This window comes from Aedes albopictus, chromosome 2 (genome assembly GCF_035046485.1).
Source record: "Aedes albopictus strain Foshan chromosome 2, AalbF5, whole genome shotgun sequence".
In the NCBI taxonomy this organism is placed as follows: domain Eukaryota; kingdom Metazoa; phylum Arthropoda; class Insecta; order Diptera; family Culicidae; genus Aedes; species Aedes albopictus.
In genome coordinates, this window is record NC_085137.1 from 175,064,241 (window position 1) to 175,085,116 (window position 20,876).

Here is a 20,876-nt window from a genome sequence, read left to right on the forward strand (position 1 = left end):
CGTGCGTGTGATGCGACCATGCCTAGGCGAGTCCACGCTAGAAATGGGAGGCCACCGGCTTAGTGGTGGACCGACGCGATTGTGAACCTGCACCGCGCCTGCCTACGGGCTAGGCGGCGGATGCAGCGAGCACGATCAGAGGAAGAGCGAAACGAACGGCGGGTGGTGTTCGCCGCTGCAAAAGCCGCGCTTAAGACCGAGATAAGAGCAAGCAAAAAAACCTGCTTTGAGGGTCTCTGTCAGAGTGCTAATGCGATTCCGTGGGGTGACGCCTACAGGATCGTTATGGCCAAGACGAAAGGTGTGATGGATCCTACAGAGCAATCACCAGAGATGTTTGAGGGGATCATCGGAGGGTTTTTTCCGCGTCATGATCCTAGTCCTTGGCCTCCTTTCGTAGGACAGCCGGGAATTGGGGCTGGCGATGAGGAGAGGGTCATCGATGTGGAACTTGCGGGGGTAGCTAAGTCCCTTAGCGTAGATAAGGCCCCAGGTCCGGACGGAGTTCCAAACCTGGCCTTAAAAGTAGCTATTGCAGAGGCTCCCGAGATGTTCAGGTCTGCTATAAAGAAATGCCTGGACGAGGGAGTTTTCCCAGAAGCTTGGAAGAGGCAGAGCCTGGTACTATTGCCAAAGGCGAGGAAACCACCCGGAGACCCGTCGGCATATAGACCAATATGCTTGATTGACACGGCGGGGAAGGTGCTCGAAAAGATCATCCTCAATAGAATGTTGCGGTTCACCGAGGGCGAAAATGGTCTTTCGAGTAACCAGTACGGCTTCCGGAAGGGGAGGTCCACCGTAGACGCTATCTTGTCGGTTACAAAAACCGCCGAGAAAGCACTCGAGCCTAAGAGGAGGGGAATTCGCTTTTGCGCGGTAGTGACTCTGGATGTAAGGAATGCGTTTAATAGCGCCAGCTGGTCTGCTATTGCCGATGCGCTCTTGCGTCTGGGGATACCGGGGTACCTGTACAAGATTCTCGAAAGCTACTTTCAGAATCGTGTACTAGTTTACGACACGGAGGTGGGTCGGTGTTATGGAATGTCATGTACGACGAGGTGTTGAGGTTAGAGTACCCAGTGGGAGTGGTGATTGTCGGATTTGCCGACGACATTACGCTCGAAGTCTACGGTGAAACGATCGAGGAGGTGAAGTTGACTATCGACCACTCGATCAAGGTTGTGGATGCGTGGATGCGGTCCAGGAAACTGGAGCTGGCTCACCACAAGACTGAGATGACGGTTGTTAACAACCGGAAGTCGGAGCAGCAGACGGAGATCAGTGTAGGTGAGTGTCAAAGCGCTGGCGCTGCTCCGTCAAACACTTGGGCGTGATGATCGACGATAAGCTTACCTTCGGTAGCCACATTATGCCTGTAGAAGAGCCTCCATAGCTATTCCCGGATGATGTCCAATAGCTCTGCGGTATACACCAGTAAGCGCAAGCTTCTGGCTAGTGTTGCTACGTCCATACTTAGATATGGCAGCCCGGCGTGGGGCACCGCGCTAAGTACTGAATGCTACCGACGGAGGCTGGAAAGTACTTACAGGCTTATGTGCCTGAGGGTTGCGAGCGCGTACACGACGCTCTCTGCGTCATAACTGGTATGGTGCCTATCAGCATTCTTATCAGTGAGGACATGGAGTGCTTCGAAATGCGCGGCACAAGAGGCATACGCAGGACTGTCAGGATGGCCTCTATGGTCAAATGGCAGCGCGCGTGGGACAGTTCCACCAAAGGAAAGTGGACCCATAGGTTGATACCGAGGGTAGATACACTCATTGCACAATTATGGGTCACACACAATTATTAGTCACTTTCCACTTTTATAGATAAATACTAATTAATTGCAAGCTTTTGTTAACCATTATCATTTTTCGTTGATAAGTTGATTTATTTGGGTCACTATACGTATTGCACACGGACTTATACATCAAAACAAACTTATTTTCTATAATTTTTTGTTCGATTCAAAACCATCTGTCAAAGTAACGCTTCGATTGTGAACATCGGAAAGTGCGTGTGCTGCTTTCGTGAGCTCTGTAAAAGCGAGCTTTAGTGATTTTCGAGTGCGAAATGGTATCGTCACCAGAACAAAGGTATAATTTACGTTCTAAATGTAGAAATTCATGTGACTGCAGCTAATTAAAGCTTATTTCAGGCAAAATTTAAGTGACTTATTATTGTGCCAAAGAACACCGAAAATCACACAATTATGGGTCACTTTTTGTGCAGCATAATATTAAGAGTTCTGCGTACATGTTCATTGCATACTTTTAGGCGTTTAACGATGGTTGTGTTGGAGATTTTGTTTCAATTTTGAAAAATTGATTCCAAATCGTGAAAACAAGCTTCGTTAAGAGGTTTGAGACCAGTTTTAGATTCTACCATAGTTGATCTATCGAAAATAAGCAATAATTTATGGAAAAAATAGACAAACCATTATTGTTGAGCCGATTCCTCTTGAGTGACCCATAATAGGCAACAAATTGACCTATAATTGTTACACAGCGAATTTTGACCCATTATTGTGGTTTTCATTATTCACCAACATTTTGGTAATTTTCACCGCCTAAAGTGAATTTTACAAGCAGATTATTATATAAAACAATAAAAAGGAGTTTCATTGAAGAGAATATAAAATAAAAATAATGAAAGTGTTATTTTTGTATGAAATACGATTCATATTATCAAATAACACTAGTTTACAGCATTTTTGAACTCGGTAAGCTGATGATCATTTTTGGTGTAGAATCATGTCCTGAGTTCGAAAACGCGAAGGAAAAAAATTACAGTAGAGCGGAATTTTTTTCGACTTTCCATACAAGGTTGATGATTTGAAATCGATTTTTGTTCTATTTTTAAGCAAAGTCGCTCACTTCAAACATCTCATTCTCCGTAATCAATGCTCCGATTGAGCTGAAATTTTTATTGTAACTCGCCTACATATGATATGTCAAATAAACGTTGAGAAAGAATTTTTAAGTTGGTTTTTTCTTATTGAAAAAAATACATTTCTTCAAAAAAAATTGGGAATTTTGCTAAAATTTAAGAAGATCGTCCCTAAAACTTGCCAATATCGTGAATTTCATCAATCTGACGCAAAACCTGTATTCAGATGATCGAATGGTATTGTATTCAGCTTTTAATTTATGGAAAAAGATTTAAAATTTGTTGAACAAAACGCAATATATTTGAATTTTAGTAAATTACATATTTTGGAAAGTTGTAAAACTCGATATTGAGCTAAAACTCAAAAACTGTTCTACTTTAAATTTTTCGAAGGTCGGTTTCGAAGTCTGCACTAAATTGTGCTTCAAAAATTTTGGTCGTTGACAGAAGTTCACGACTTTCGTTTTATTTTGTAAACTTGTGTAATTGTTCCTTGAGTGACCCATAATTGTGCAATGAGTGTAGTTGGATTAATAGGCGCCATGGGGAAGTTACATTCCACCTGACACAGGTCCTTACAGGTCATGGTTGCTTCCGACAGTATCTACACCGTTTCCGACATGCGGACTCTCCCGAATGCCCAGTGTGCAATGGTTTAGAGGAAATGGCGGAACACGTTTTGTTCGTGTGCCCGCGTTTTCGCACAATGCGTGACCACATGCTTCCCACATGCGGGGAGGACACAACTCCGGACAACTTGGTCCAGAGGATGTGTGGGAATGAGTTTGGCTGGAACGCCGTTTTAACGGCTATTACCTATATCGTCTGGGAGCTACAGAGGAGGTGGCGCGTGGACTCGGAGAATGGCTAGCCCAGATGCAGTACAAGAGGTGGTCCAGGGGTTCGGAGTCGGCTTCGTAGGTCATACCGGTGCCATGCGGTCGAGATCGACCCTTACCGCGATTAAGTGGCCGCGGAGAGGAAGCCCTGGTAGCGGTGCTGTCGTGGAGTTGGTCTACTGGGTTGGATCCGAGCCCGCGGTTGGAAAGGGGTCCCCGGCAAGGGTCGCGGTAGGTGGAGACCCTGCTGTCAGCAGCCTTCTGGTGCAGCTGATAGGGCCTGAAGGGTAGTGATACCCTTGCCTTCAGCAGGTCAGATCGGGTTGCACGTGGCCATCAGTTCTTGATGTCTGCAAAGCAGTTGGGCGCGGGTGGGGTTGACCCTGCCCGCCTTCCGAGGACAAAGGGAGTGGCGAGGACCACTCGGGAAACTGGCTAAGCGCCAGCATGTTACCGTGATAGACTCTCCAGAGCGAGTCATCGTTGTTCGTTGCTGCTAGGCTACGCAGCTAACCTTGAGGGTTCGATGTGCACTAGCCCCTCTACGTTTCGGAGAGACGTAGGGTTTGGCGACCATAGGAATATGTTTAGCGGGTACGAGGAGAGAGCAGTCCTGGAATTTACTATTGTTGTAGAAGACGGCTTCAGCCCCACACTACCCTATCCTTGATGTTAGGGTGTCTGTTTGCAGATTATTCCCATATGGATTCCCATATGGTTTAGAAGGAAAAAACAAGACATCTCCTCAATTCTTCGAGCTGAGTCGATTGGTATATGTGACTCGAATCTCCGGGCCTTCTATCAGAAAGTCATTTTTGGAGTGAACATATAGCCTTTCCGGTACACTTGGTGTACGAGAAAGGCAAAAAGATAAACCCTTCAGCTCAGCAAAATTTGGCTGAAATCGTCTTGGCGTGATACAGATCACGAAATATACGATGTTTAGACTGAACTGGAAGCTCTTAAGGGGCTGTCCATTTATTATGTAAGGGAATTTTGGGTTTTTTTCGGTGCCCCCACCCCCCTTGTAAGATTTTTTGTATGGAAACCGAAATATTTTTGTAAGGCGCGTAATATTTCTCAAACCCCCCCCTCCCCCCATAAACCCTTACGTAATTAATGGACAGCCCCTAAGAATACTAGCGCTACGTAGTGAGTGATTCTCGAACTAAATTGTTGTCTATGCGAAAGCTCTTAGTCGTCTGAGCAACTTTGCCGCAGACAGTATCCTTTAAAGTGGTCCAGAACACGAGATATGCGACGTTCAGACTGAACTGGAAGCTCCTAAGAACACTAGCGCCACGCAGTGAGTGATTTTCGAACTAAATTGTTTTCTATGTGGAAGCTCTTTCTTCTGAGCAACTTTTCCAAAGACAGAATCTTTCTAAGTGGTCCAGAACACGAGATATACGACGTTTCGAGTGCCATGGCTGGGCTTCTAACCCGTGATCAGCCGCTTATTAAGCGAACATGTGATCACTTTGGCATGGGCCTTGTAGACGGAGGAGCGGTAATTTGTAGGCGTCATATGATAAATTGTCACGATGCTGTGAAAGTTTGTATTTTTAAAACTACCGTTCTATGCGTTCCTGTTTCATAAATAGGAAGCACAGTCCAGAATAAACATTTCTACGACAGTTGAGTTTTGTTCATATACATGCATAGAATTGATCTAGATCAATTTCTTCTCGAGTATTTACATAGTAGTAGACTTGGATTAGGCTTCCAACTAAGCTCCACAAACCTAAATGAAGTAAAAAGCAAATCATATTCAGAACAACTTCCATTTCGCAAGCTTTGCATTCGACAGATTGGTTAATTGCTGTTGAATTATTCATTTCGTTACAAACCAGTCATGGGCCTCCACGACCATTTCAAACTAGGCCACCTGCATACATTCTTTTGCAGCTCCCAAAAAAAAAATCCCTATTTGCTTTTCAAATTCCGCTGCACATTGGAAATAAATTTGTAAAACTTTACCTTCCCACGCCACTATCATCGCGTATCGTTCGTTCGTATCGTTCGCAGGACTCGATTACGGCAACAGTGAACTACTCCCACCTGCGCCGCCCCCCATTCCACCTCATCACCCTCATCACCATCAGCCGGGCACCGGACGCAATCTGAACATCAACGTTCCGGAAAGTGCAGCGCCATCAGTTGTTCAATCGGCATCGCCAAACGAAACAGCTGCAAATGCCATCCTGCGGTTGGAGGTCGAACTGCGCGATAAGCACGCGCTGCAGCACAACAATCGAAGGCCAGCCAAGGGACCACGGTCGCCACCGCCCCCGGCCTATGGGAAGGTCGTCGGTACCGGGGCCGGAGCCGGGGTCAAGCAGCGCAACGACGAGTGCTTTGTGCCCATGGAAAAGGTGAGAATTTATGCGATTAAATCGCGGAAAATGGTTCTATTGTTGGGTGTGACGATAGGCTAGCGAAGAGATCTGGGGAGAGATAGGAATGCTAGTCGATGGTTTCAAATTGGAAAGTTTCCACCATTATTGCGATCTGTATCGTCAGAGGAAATTTACTGCTCGGTGATTTCAAGGGTTATCAAATGGAGTATGCTGTTGAAGACGATTAGTGATAATGGTAATTTAAACTTAGGGGTCATAGTTACTGCACTGTAAGTGTGCGGTTTGAGTAGGTATCACACAGTTTAAGGACGAGAATTTTGAAATCCCGCAGTTCATCATTGCTCCAGAAATATACATGCACAAATCTCAATATGTTAACATCAAATGAAAGTGTAATATTTATGTAAGTGAGTAATCACTTACCATAAGCTTAAAATAGAAAGTTCCTATTCGTTTGTTTTGGTATTTATGAGATTTGTTTGTTCAAAATCATGAGTAAATTGGTGCAAAAGTCGGCCGCATCTAGGTAATAACGGATTTTCGATCATATAAAACTCATAGTTCATAAACAACTACATACATGAAGTGAATGATTCTGCACTGATAGCCGGAGACGTATACAGAATAAATAAATGGTAAACAGCAAATAAACAAATAACTTGGAAATGCATCTTTCAAGTAATTTTTTTTTCTAACGATACCTCCAATAAAAAAAAAACTGAAATATGGAATATCTGGAGTTATTCAGACTGCATTACTATAAGGCATTGGTTGGTTTTAGGCTGGAACTAATAGTTTAAATCCCAGTGGAATGCTTGGAGAAAGTAATGGATGACATCAGAACAGTTCTTGTAGGTTGTAATGGAAATCCTTGAAGGAACTCTAAAAGAATAACCAGAGCCATTTTTTTAAGAGTTTCCGAAAGAGCTGCTACATCAGCTAACATTAAACATAGTTCCCGAAAGGAGGTCTTAGGGTCATATCAGGGGGCTTCAGGGTTCCATGGGGCTCCAGAGAGTCTCTGGGGCGCGTCAAGGGACCTCAGGGACGTTTCAGGGAGTATCAGGATATCTCGGAGGCGTTTAAAGGGGGTCCCATGGAGTTTCAGGAACGTTTAAGGGGGTCCTCTCCGGGGATCTCAGGGGTTCCAGGAGACTCTACGGGGTCTCAGGGGGTTGCAGAAGGCATCAGAGGCGCTTCAAGAGGCATCAGGGCGTTTCAAGGGTCTCAATGGCGTTTCAGGTGGTCTCATGAGCGTTGGAGATTAGGGGAGTTGCAGGGGGTGTCAGAGACGTTTGGAGGGTCCTAGGTGCATTCAGGGAAATACCAGGAGACCTCATGAGCGTTTCAGGGGAGCTCAGGAGTATTCTACGGGGTCCATGAGGGTTTCAGGGGGCTACTTGGCCTCCTGAAATCTCTTAAGACCCCTAAGACTACTAAAAATGCCACTGTACAGTGGTCCACGAACCAGATTTACGAGGAAAGATTCATTCAACGGTTTCAAATGAGTTTTTAGGCAAATATGGTCTTCTACAAAGTTGTCCCTAATAATAAGGCTCTCTTTAAAATGTGTATAAAAATTAGGGTGATCCATATTTTCAAAGAAATTGGTAACCAAACTTTTTTATTTGCAAGAATAACTGTATACATTCTTCGGGAAAGTTGTAGATCTATCAATTTTGTGCAACTTTGCTGAAGACACTTTTTATGTAGCTTTAAAATTGACCGATCTAGAGGTATTTTTCTGAATAAGCTTAGGGTGGTTCAAGAAAAACCGGTTTTCTGGCGTTAACTTTTTCAGTTTCGGTTTTCCATCGAAGTCGCCCAAGAAACACTTGTAGAGCATTTGAAGACGCGTCGTTTCGTGCGCTGAGATGATCGTAATCTCTTTTGGTTCAAAAGTTACAGGCGTTTTTTCTAAAAAAAATCATAGTTTTTTTTTAAATGTATTATGACGGGTTGGGGCAAACATAAAAAATTTCTTTTGCCCGCATTCAAAAGAAGAAATGTTGTTATAAAACATATAAAAAAAATAGACGGGTGTTATTTTTGTAACGCAAGTAAAAAATATTTGAAAAGTGCCTATTTTTCTAGAAAATCATCAATATCTTTTAAATGGATTGACGTAGCAACATTCTCAGCGCACGAAAATGTACATTTTTTTTAAAGCTCTAAAGCTGGTTCTTAGACAACTTTGATGAGAAATTTGAAACAAAAAAGATAAGGGGTTTAAACTGTTTTGACCAAATTTTGATCATTTTCCCATAGTTTTCATAGGGTGACGCTAGAACAAATTGTTTTATTGATATTATTGAATCGTGGTGCCATATTGTAACTATTTAATGAACCGGGCAATCTCTCAGTAACAACACACCCAGTTGAGCTCGGCAAATTTCCATTCTTTTGCCGAGATACGCACAGCCGAGCGCTCGGCTATCGCTATTTAACTGAGATATCAGCAAAAAGTTAAGTTTATTCATAGCAGCACCTATGGGTACCGCTGCAATCAAACATTAAACGTCAAGCGTTTAGCCGAGATTTCAGCAAATGAACTTTAACCGAGATTCGCACAGCCGATCTCGGCATTCTGTTTTAAGTGTGAAGAAACCCCTCGAGGGGCCCATATAGCCGAGGCGGTAAACGCACGGGTATTCAGCATGACCATGCTGGTCATTGGCAGAGGAAGCTCTCAGTTAATAACTGTGGAAGTGCTAATTGAACACTAAGCTGAGAAGCAGGCTTTGTCCCAGTGAGGACGTTACGCCAAGAAGAAGAAGAAACCCCTCGAGCTGGGTCTCAGGGTCGGCTTGCTACTGGGTAAGCTGAGGGGCCACGCGAGCAAGGTGTGCAGTTCACGGTCACCTGACTAGTGCTATCGTGGGGTATGAATACAAAAATGAACTTTGAAGGAAAAACTAGGGATTTATTGAGCGATGTAGTCTATTGTTGCAAGCTAAACTAGTGAGGGTTTTAGAGGTTCTATTTGGACTATTATAAACTGTGTAGTTGTGGGTAGGTATAATGGTTTTTTTTTTGTTCACGTACCTGTACGGCTTACTGCTTCCTGCTGCTGCCGACGTTCCTTGGGAGTCCTGCGAGCGCTCGCTGAGGTACTTGCTGGACGGACAGGTGAGTACGTTACTACGACAATTTTGGCGATTGTCGAAAGGGGTCGGTTCCTCGACCGACGGTAAGGCGTCTTCCCTCTTTGACGACAATCGACACGGCCCAGGATGGTACCGGAGTGACCGTGCCGAGAGAGGTAAGAGCTCTTTAACGTTTAGGGGTGTCAACCCCGAGTGGACCTCCTTTACGATCTGACAATCTGACCAGAGGCCTACGACGATCCTTGACGGGTTAGGCGTAGTAGACTAGGTCTTCTAGGTGAAAACGAATGCTCCTGGTATGGCACGCCAGACCAGACAAAATGGCGATTTTAAGGCAAACAGAAAAAGGTCCTGTGAGGGTAACGGGAGGAATTAATTAACCGTACTGTAGTCACTAGATGGGAGCTAGTTCAAGATAGATCGGGTAATAATCATACCTGATGACTTCAAGTTTCTCTCCCGATTTAAGAAATACCACTCACTTTCCGTTACTTGGACACTTTAGAACAACACCTGGAGCACACGAACGCCTTTTACAGATTGGGGCAATGGCACTTCTTCAACTTGGCCCGACCCCCTTATACAATTTTCCTCCCTTCTTCAATTTACCTCAATTTGGGTTGGGGGTTGTTACCACCTATTTAACGTAATGCGCCTGTAGGTCCACTTATCGCTTCAGCCATTTTTGTCCTTAATCCATAGCTTGCATGCAATCTACCCTCTTATCTGTTTTCATGTACATTCAAAATCACGCCTAATCCACTAACAATTTTAGTTACATATTTTTACATTTGACTAATCTTTTTAACACTTAAAACCCTTTTTCTAAATAACCCTATCCTAATCCAACCCCACTTAACGCTAGAGACGTGACTGTTCACATAACAAGAGCACAAATTAAAAAAAATACTAAAAATTTGTAACGAACGGTTACAATATCCTGCATTCAAGGTAAATAACATTCATGCATCGCATGAAACTTGAAATGTAGTGTGGGATGGTGGTATGCAGCATTGGCCATGATTGGGAGCCCCTGAAGTGCCACTGAATCCCCCTAAAACGCTCCTAGGATCCCCAGGTTCCTTCTGAAGCCCATTCTGATCCCCTAAATCTCCCTAAAATGACCCAGAAAACATCAGGTATCCACCTGAAACTCTCTTGGATCTCCTGAAAAGCCCCTAAGATCCCCTAAATATCGCTGAGACCCTTTGAAGCACTCTGGGACTCTTGAGACCTCTTGAAACGCCATTGAGACACACTCAAATACCCCTGAGGCCACTTGGTATCCCTTGGTAGACCTGAAATGACCCCTGAAGGGACCCCAGGCCCCCTGGCCGCCATTGTCGTTGTTACCATCATTATAACATTTTCCTCCTTTTACTTTTATGCAGGGCAAAACAGGTTTTAGTGTATCAAGTATTTGTATAAAAAAAACCTCGTAGAACTCGTTGCATTATGGAATACATATATGGCATCTCTAATTATAAATTCCCTTCAGCGAATTTTCCTCCAACACATTCAGAGATATCTTTTGGAATTTATTTCGTTAAAAAATCCAACCAAAGATTTGTTCACGATTAACTCGGAGGTTTCTCCTGGTATTTCTTGCAGGGATATTCCTCACAGAATATCCATTGAAAATTTTCCAGAATTCCGCTCGGGATTTCTTTAGAGGATCTTCCTGGCATTCTTTCAGAGTTTCCTCCCGGTATTCTTTCAGGGATTTCTCCTGTGAGTCCCTTACGGACCCCGGGATTAATTTTGGGATACTTTCCGGGATTGCATGTTGGAATTCGTTCTGGGATTTATTCCGAGTTTCAATCATGAATTTCTTACTCAATTCCTTCAGGGATTCTGCATGGGATCTGCAGGGGTGCCATCCAGGATTCCTTTATGAGTTTTCCAGAGATTTCTTCTAGGATTCTTTGTAGGATTGCCCCAGAGATTCTTCCCAAAAATGTCTTCAAAGATTCTTTCCAGGATATATTCACAGAAAATACGCATAATAATATGAGTGAATTAGCCAACATAGTTAACGTAATTAAAGGGAAATTGATGGAGAGAACTGCTTCTAAATAGCGTTTCGCCAAATCGACCCAGAATCGTCAAGGAAGGATGTTCATGTAAGTGCAGTGAAACATGGTATAATGGAGAACATTCAACGACTGCAGATTAATAATAGATGCCTGCAGTATATGATCATATCTGGATGACCAAGCTATGTTCTATCGTCGATGTCAACAGAATCCGATTGCGACAGAAACTCTGGAGCAGTCACTGGCTATAGCCCAGGGATTATATCAAAAGGTGTGCAGTTAAAAACATAAAGATAACCATCGTTTAAGCGTTAGGCTTGTAGCTACATTGTTGGCATTAGTTCAAGTGTCATTTCATGACATTTACAGTTATGTGGTCTGGCTACCCTTCCTCGGCCTGTTAAATTGTTTGAAATGACCTAGCAGCCCCAACATAGTTCAGCGAATCTCTGGGTCTGATATCATGCTCGCCCACCTCAAATCCAATCCATTTCCACTCTTCATAGTCCACTTCAATTGAAAATTTCAACAGCTCATCATCAGCAGCAGTTCATACACCGCTCCACTCGGGGAAGCGATTTGCCCCCCGGGTTATAGGAAGCCCATTTCAAGAACTTTACGGTCATTAATTTTCAACTATATAGCATCTCCGCAGTTTCCCTAACTCTCTGCTCTATCGTTTTTCGTGCATGTACCACCACCGAACGACCTCTGCCAATCCACTCCACCCACACGTGAGGAGCATAGGTGCTCGATGAGTTGCTGAAAAAGCTGGAGATTGAGCACGTGCTGTGGCAAGCGGACCGAGTCGGTCACTATTACCAGGTGCTGTTCCCGTTGCCGGCCGGTGATCCATGCGAAACCACTCTTCACTGTTTGACCGAGCTGGGCATCGGTGTCCGGGCCAACTCGACCGTCAGGTAAGCACTCACTCGCTTGCTCGCTCGCTTGCTCGCTCGCTTGCTGGCAATTGATGTCAGTGGTTCTCAATCTGGGATTTGATTTTACCAACAAAAGTCAGAAACCTTAAATTTCTGCGGGAAATTCAAAATTTGAAGGAAATGTTGTCGAAACATCGTGGATTCTTATTGAACGTCATACCCAAGTTACATGTTTTAGTAAATAGACTAGAAGGGGTTCTAAGAACCATCATAAAACCAAAAAAAATTATTCCGTTTTAAAACGGTTCTCAAAACCTCTACAAGACTAATTGGTCATCAAAATGTTTCTTGAGTACTGCCCACTTCAAGACCTCCAGAAATTTTTGTGTTATTGTTTAATCTTCTTCTTCTTCATCATCTTCTCTATGGTTCTACGTCCCCACTGGGACTTGGCCTGCCTCACTTCAACTTAGTGTTCTTTTGAGCACTTCCACAGGCAAGGGCAATGATACACTGTACCCAGGGAGTCGAGAAAATTTTCCCGACTGGAACGGGAATCGAACCCATCGTCGCCTGAATGGCGATCCTTAGCCTTAACCAGTAGGCTAATTGGAGATCCCTATATAGTTTAATCATTAAAATTAAATTCAATTATGATGTTTTTTACAACTAAAACTAGGGGAAATTACCTATTCTCGGCCGTTTTGTTCTCTTCGTCTTTGGGTTTTTTTTTTTTGAAACCTATTGAACTCAGAGTTGGTCTCAAATCCTTCCCAACTAAGCTGAATTATATGGCCAAGTTTCAGGCAATTTGGCTGACAAAAACCCCCCATGACGAAGAGAACAAACCTGCCGACAATACCCATTGTCACCCTACATAGATTTTGTAATTTTCAAGCAGTTGGTCTTTTGTGTGGCTACTGAATAGCATTTACGGGCTCTGCTTAACTTCTATCTCGTTTTTGCAGTAATAATTTTTCAATTTTTTCCTATTTGAAATGAACCGATGCAGAAACCAGATTGAAAACCACTGCAATAGATAGATGCTTTTTTGCGATGACTTTTTGGCACTCTGGCTGGCACACTCGACGACACTGGCACTGGCCGGGACACTACTGGAGGGCGCAGTGTACAGTTGTTTAAAATCTAGCGTTTGTTGGTTTTGGTTGGAATGTTGTCCTCCAAACTAGATTATTTCCGTTTGTCGGCTGAATTGATCCGGGGGAGTTTGTTTGGCTGCTAGGTATCGATGATTGTGCTCTCTCTTGTCGAAGAATGTCCAGTTCATTTTTTTGCTGACGGGCATTTGAAATGAAAACTGTTTGACTTTTTTTTTCAACAAGAGAAATTTCGGACCAGTGTCACCAGCTGCCAGATTTTCCGAACCTGGGAACCGATAGTCTTTCCTGTGTTGTTTTTCAATTTCAGTGTCCTTCCGTGCAGTGTCAGCTACGATGGGTCCGCACTTGACAGCGACGGGAACGATGATGAATATGGGTAATGTCGAGAGTTTACTTTCGAGCTTTTTCATGTTGAATGTTTGCTTGTCATATGGAACAGCCAGATATACAGGCTGCAAGCGATTTTGATATTCTGGTCGCAAATAAGTTATAGAAGTTAGTGGACCGTGATGACCTGAACCGAGTAGAGCAAAATAACAACTCATACTTTGTATTTCATCATGTACATTTCATTTTGTCCCTATTATGTTTCATATACATTTTCTCTAAGCTTTCTCATTTATTATTAATCAAACTATTTATGTTAGATAGAGTCAAATTTTTAGTGTAGGATTGATTTTTTAATCATGGTGTTGGGCTGCAAAACGATGGGTCGACAAGTAGGAGCGTCACACACAGCTCTAAACATCACAGGTCCATACCTCATGCTTCCACGGGTCAATCGATGACAAAGGCCGCCAGCTAAGAGTTGTGTGCTTTGCTGGTAGTGCAGCCTTGTCACTGTTGTCGTTCTGACTTCAGCTATATTGAGAAGGTACGTCCCGAACGTCTGTTTGCCAAGGAGGTGACATGTTGACATGACATGACATGACATGACATGTTGATGAATATCGCACTTTCATACGTTTACTTAACAAAAATCCATTTCATGGCATCAGAAATCATATCCTTTATCTGGCTTCTGATGTTTGTGCGTTGAATTCTTAAAAAGCCACAATCTTGAATTTTTCAGACGCCATCTTGTATTTAAGTCCGCCATCTTGGAAATTCTGGTCGTAATTTTTGAACCCTAGACTTTTTACCAGATATTGGGTCTGGGACCATTTGGGCAGGGGACCTATTTTGGGCAGTTGCTGCTATAATTCAGTCAATTCCAAAACCTTGAGTTTTTGAACATTGCTAGATACAGTAAGGACCCGATTTTATCAGCCCCTGGTAGCATTTTAGGCTGACAAAATCGGGACATTTTTTTTAATAATTTTTTTATTCATGAAAAATTGTTCTGATCTCGTTACAGACAGTAGCGGCGAGTGAGGGGTTACGGAGATAGGTGGGGAGGGTCTGCTTTGTGGTTAAAAAAAATGAATGGGTATTGAGGACACATAAAAAAAAAGATTTTAAAGTGAATGTTCAGTGCTTTGGCGTAATGAATGTTTTTTTGCAACTCGGCATTATAAAATTTATTTTATACTTGCTGTTTCAAACGATGGTATTATGGTTCATAATGCAACTCATTTGGGTTGCATTATGAATCATAATGCATTTGTTTGTTTGACAACCTGTGTTCCCACAGCAAGTGCTTGTAAAACTGAGACGATTATAGGACGGCTTGCTTGATCCAGATTTCGTGATGGAGCACGTGGTCGTTCTCATTCAACGACCAAGAAGCACGATGATACTGATGAAAACGATCAAAATCTTGTGAAATCTAGTAATTGCAAAATATGTTGTATGCAACTCGTTGCAAAACTCGATTTTTACAGCACTCGTCGTATTTATCCAACTCGGCAAACTCGTTGCATAAATAACTATTTCGCATTTTATAGCAGAACTATTAAACCTTTTACTTTTTATCTTCTTGTCATAACATCCATACTAGAACACAGCCTTCTCCATGGACGTAGTCATGGGGGGGGGGGGTTGGTTCGGACAAGTGAGGCGTTCCAGCCATCTCAAGATTATCAATAATCAAGATTTCCTGGAAAAAAGTCTGAAGAAATAAACCATTCGAATAATTTAGGATTTCATCCACAATTATCAAACTTGGTTTCCGCAAAAACTACAAGTAATTTAACCAAGTATCAATATTTCCAAGTGTACCACTTAATTCTTATTTTACACCTAATAACAAACTTGGCTTAATTTTGCAATTCTTATTCAATGAATACAAAAATAACATGCCTAATTTTCCGGATATGCCGAAACCAGTTTAGGTAGGGAAAGAGAAGGACTTTCTTGAACCCCCATGTTATGTTATGTTACTACAGTACTACAGTAGTAGCTAGCAATTCACAAATTTTCACATGTATTCAATTCAAACAAACATGCTAGGAGCAAAAAACCTGGTTTTTTTAGGAATTTCTCCAGGGGCACCTTCACAATTTCCTCCAGGTCAGGAACTTCTCCAAGAATTTCTTTTTTGTGAATCCCTTCATGATCGTCATTCGGAGTTCGGATAGTGATTGTTTCAGGCATACGCGTAAATAGAGCGCATTTAGCCTCCCCAGCTGCAATGTCGTGCTCGCTTGTCATGCACTACAGACGCCGCGCACGACATTGCAGCTGGTGGGGCTAAATTCGCTCTTTTTACGCGCATGGTTTCAGGACATGTTCCAAGAAATGCTTCAGGAATTCCACGCACGATTCCTTCAGTTTTTTCACAGGTACTTCTGCCAAGACTTACACAATGAAGCATCGACGAATTCCTCCAGCAATTTTCCCTCAGTTCCCTTCAGTGATTCCATCATGGATTCCCACAGAGATTTCTTCTAGAACCCCTATTAGGGTTTTCACCAGGAATTCATCCGGGAAATTCCCCTAAGATATCTTTGAAGGTTCCTCCAGTGATTGTTCCAGGGCTTTTTTTAGAATTCCTACAAGAATTTCCCCAGAGATCCTTTTTGGGTTTTCTGGACGTATTCCTTCAGAGATTTATTCACTAGTTTCTCCATTTCTTTCAAAAATTTCGCAGGATATTGCTCTAATAATTAAATATAGAATTATTTGAAATATTTCTGTAGGAATGCCTACCAGAATCTCTAGGAATCCATCCAAGGATTCCTTCAAAAATAGGACACGCAATTTGACCCCGGTTTACTTTAACTTTGTTGTTGTTTTCTCCATTTCAGCACAGTTACCCAAAGTTTCGCTCAAGTAGCATCCAATTAGGCAAGGAATCATAATACTCACTCTTTTTGCACCATTTAATTGCAGAAACGGAGAATTCACCTTCTCACCATACAAAAATTCGGCTCATTACTACAATTCTAGTACTACACCGAACATGCGGTATATTATAGACATGGATTCCTTCAGATTTTTTTCTAGGTGTTCCTACTGACATTCTTCGTTAAGAAAGCTCTCCTAGGATTTCCTTTGGAATTTCTCAAGGTATTGCTTCCCGGATTCCCCAAGAAATTTCCCCTGGAATGTCTTCAAGTATTTCTTCAAGAATTCCCCCAGAAATTCACTCGAGAATTCCTTCTGTATTTTTTTTTTCAGGGACAACTTCAGGGATTATTTTAATAATCCTCCAAGGATTTCCCTAAGAAAACTTCTTGAGATTTCTTCAGGAATTCCTCCTAAAATTCTTTCAAGAACTTCATCAGGAATTAATTTAGGAGTTCATCCAGGAACTGTTTCGGGATTCGCTTAGGAGTTTATCTTGGGATTGCTTCCCGGATGTCTCCTGGGGTTTCTTCAGGAATTCCTCCAGGGATTCCTTAAAGAACTGCTATAGGGATGCCTACAGCAGCTTATTCGCGAAATCTTCTTAGGATACCTTCAAATTTTCTCCAAGAATTTCTTCAGTGATTTCTTCAGTTCCTCCTCCTGAAAATTCTTCAGAAACTTCTCTTGGGAATCTTCATGAATTCTTCCTCGGATTCCTCCAGAAATGCCTCCAGGGATTCCTCCGAGAATAACTCTAGGAATTTCTCCGCGAATTTAAGAATTCTTCCAGGAAATACTCTTGGAATTCTTGCAGGGATTCCTCTAAAAATTCCTCCAGGAATTCCAATAGAGATTCCTCCAGATGTTCTTCTAGAGATTCCTCCAAGAATTACTACAGGGATTCCTCCAGAAATATCTTAAGGGGTTCCTCAAAGAATCCCTCTAGGGATTCCTCTCAGAATTGCTTCAGGAAATCTTTAAGAAATTCCTCCAGGAATTTCTCTTGGGATTCGTTTTTTTTTAATTCTTATTTCTGTGTATTTTAACTACTGCTAATTCTACACTTTCCTTTTGAAATCCCTTCAGGGATTCTTGCTGAAATTCCTCAATAGATTTATTAAAGAATTATTCTAAGGATTTTTCCGAAAAAATGCAAAGATTTTTCCAGGAATTCCTTCAGGGATTCCTCTATGGAATCCTTTAGAGATTGCGCTAAAGATTCCTCCATAAATACCTCCAGCCATTCCTCTAGAAGTCCCTCCAAGAATTCCATCAGGGATTTCTATTGAGATTTCCATATGGATTTCTCCAGGGATTTCATCAGGCTTGCCGCCAAGCATTCCACCACGAAATCCTCCAGAATTTCTTCCAGTGACTCCCTCAAGAATTTCTCCGAGAATTCATCGAGGAATTAGTCCAAGAATTTCTCCAGGGATTCCTTCAGAAACCCCTCCAGGAATTGATCAAGGAATTTTTCCTGGCATACCTCCAGAAATTCCTAGAGCCAATTCTCCAGAGATTACTCCAGTAAATTCTCCAAGAAATTGTATAGTAGTGTCTTTAAAAAAAATCATCCTGTCGAGTCGAGTCAAGTACAAGACACTGAAGACGACCTTACAGTTGAGTTCGAAATACATATCTGTCAAAAGGATGCAAATTCTTAGTGGAATTCAAAGGAACAGCACTTAACATAATTTTCTTTTTACTTACAGATATTCCCCTAACAAGCCCAGGTTAATCATCATCATCCTGTTTGTCTATGCTTATTTGTGATCTTCGAAAGTCTTGGATCTATATTCCTCTAAAAATAAACCTTCAGTTGTATTGCTCCGAGTACGTCCTTGCCGGAATTGCCCAAAAGACAGTATCTATACTCATATACTGCATATGCAAATTTCAGAGCATAATCCTGAAAAAGTTTCTTTTCATGTATTTTTGGAAGGATCCTTGAAAGAATTCTTGAAAGCATACTCGCGAAAGCCTAGAAACTATCACTAGAAGAATCCCTGGGAAAATTCTTGAAAAAAATTGTGGAGGTACAGGGGGTGGCCACAATGTTTGGGATAGGCAACTTTTTTTTTCCACAAAAAAAAAAATCAACATACTGTAACTTTTCATAGAGTGCATCAAAAAATCTCAAATTTTGACTGTTTATCAACCTGTTTTATGTGCATCATTGGTACAAATTTGGGCTTGATTGAATAGTTTTTCGTGGAGTTGGAACCGTTCGGGTAAAACACTATATTTTGTCGACAAATCATTATTGAGGTGTCATATCTCGGAAGCCAGTGAACCGAATTGAATGAATTTTTTAACGTTTATCTACAATATATTGATACTTAATACAACGTTATAAAATGTAATATTTTCTCACGGCGAATTAAGTTATACCGGGTTAAAATTTTACCCATATAGAGGAAAATAAGTCAAATTTACAATACCACACAAAAATTACTTAATATGTTCTTCCTTTAATCTAAATAGGCTCTAATATATCAGATTAAAGATAACTTGAGAACAGAACTGGAAAGTCTTTGGACATCAACACTAACATTTATTGACATTGATGTAAAAAAATACATTTTTTCGGGAAAAATTCAAAAAGTGTCAATCCATGATAAGTTTTTCAAACGTTCAAAAAGTATCTATGTTTTAATATTTTGTGAAGCATTGCTATATTGCTAGTGTACGTTCAAAATTTCATTTAATTCGGTTCACTGGTTTCCGAGATATGACAGCTAAAAAATGAGTTGTTTAAAAAATAGTGTTTTACCCGAACGGTTCTAACTTTGCGAAAGATTAACCAAACGAGCCCAAATTTGTACCAATGATGCACATATAATAGGTTGACAAACAGTCAAAATTTGAGATATTTTGATGCACTCTATGAAAAGTTATAGCATGTTGATTTTTTTGTGAGTGATCATGGTGCATTTCCTACAAAAATTCCGGTAGGAAACCCTGGGAGAATTCCAAAACAGTCTTCCCTATAGATTTCTTTAAGGATTCCATGGTCTGAAAGCGCCTCTAGCATGTTAGAACTGATTTGTTCAGATTAAGTCACAGTGACCTTTGGGGCTGTCCATAAACCACGTGGTCATTTTTTTGGGACTTTTCAACCCCCCCCCCCCCCGCGTGGTCATTTGTCCATACAATTTTTTTTTTAGTCCATACAAAATGGTCATTGGTCGAACCTCCCCCCCCCCCCTCATGACCACGTAGTTTATGGACAACCCCTTTGCGCAACTAAAACCTGCGCTGCAGTGACTGAAAGAATCTATGGAGGACTTATTGTAGGAACTCCTGATAGAATCCCTGAATAAACTTCTGAAGAAAATGCTGGGGGGATTCCTGAAGCAAACCCCTGGAAACTTCTAGGGAACTTCTTGAAGAAAAGTCTAGAAAATTCCCGGAGGAATCTTTACACAAAATTCGGAGGAAGATCTCTGATAAAATTCCTAAAGAAATCTAAGGAAAACAATCATTGGCGGAAACCCTTGAGGCACTCCCGGGCGAATTTCTGAAGGAGTCCCTTGACAAATTTTTGGAAGAATCCCTGAAGGGCTTCTTAAAGGAACACCTTCAAAACATCCCTGGTAAAAAATCCTATAGGAATTTATGGAAGAGTTTCTGAAAAAAATCAATGGATAACTTCTTGAATGGTTTCCTGGAAAAACAAAAAAGAATATCACGCTATATTCCTGAATGAATCGCAAGACGAATTTCTGAAAGCATTCCTTTGCAGGAGCTGCAGGGGGCATTCTTGAAGAAATTCATGGATGGATTCCTGAACAAATCCGTGGATGAACTCCTGGAAGAGTTCCTCCAAATCTTCAGGAAATCCTGGAGAAATGATTAGGTGCATCTCTGGAAAATATAATGGAAAGATTTCTAAAATTTTTGAAGGAACACCTGAATAAATTTTTGAAAAGATCCAAGAGGAATTTCTAAAACAATCTCCAGAGGAATGCCGGGAAGAATCTCCGAGAAAAAATCCTTTGAGAAATCCCAAGACTAATTCCCGAAGGAATTTTTGGAGGAACCCCTGAGAAATTTCTGAAAGTATACCTGAAGGAATTCTTGGAAATTTCAAAAGAAATTCCTGAATGAATTCCTGGCAAAATTCCAGGAGGATTATATGAATGCATTCTTAGAAGAACTTCTGGAAGATGCCTAGAGAAATTCTTTGATTTTTTTTTTTGAATAAACCTTTAGATGAATTCCCAGAGAAATTTCTGGAGGGATCCCTGCAGGAGATCTTTAAAAAGTCCCTGGAGGTATTCTTGAAGCAATGCCTGGAAGAATCTCTGGACAAATTCCTGGCGGATCCCTTGAGTAATTTGACGAAGAAATCAAGGAGGAATCCCTGAAGAAATTCTTGGAGGAATCTCTGGAAGAACCCCTGT

At 41.8% G+C, this 20,876-nt stretch overlaps 2 protein-coding genes across 13 annotated transcripts in view; one reads left to right on the plus strand and one right to left on the minus strand.

Annotated features, from left to right (window-relative positions):
- The window catches only part of LOC109418248 (uncharacterized), a 755,006-nt gene that overhangs the window by 381,372 nt on the left and 352,758 nt on the right, over positions 1–20,876 (minus strand). The gene's annotated exons all lie outside the window — the stretch shown is intronic.
- The window catches only part of LOC109621307 (uncharacterized), a 155,261-nt gene that overhangs the window by 3,783 nt on the left and 130,602 nt on the right, over positions 1–20,876 (plus strand). For all 12 annotated transcript variants that reach the window (XM_062850751.1, XM_062850750.1, XM_062850752.1 and 9 more), the window contains exons 3-5: positions 5,763–6,109; positions 11,985–12,157; positions 13,547–13,615. In XM_062850751.1, coding sequence (XP_062706735.1) covers positions 5,763–6,109; positions 11,985–12,157; positions 13,547–13,615 — 589 coding nt within the window. The remainder of the gene's footprint in view (positions 1–5,762; positions 6,110–11,984; positions 12,158–13,546; positions 13,616–20,876) is intronic.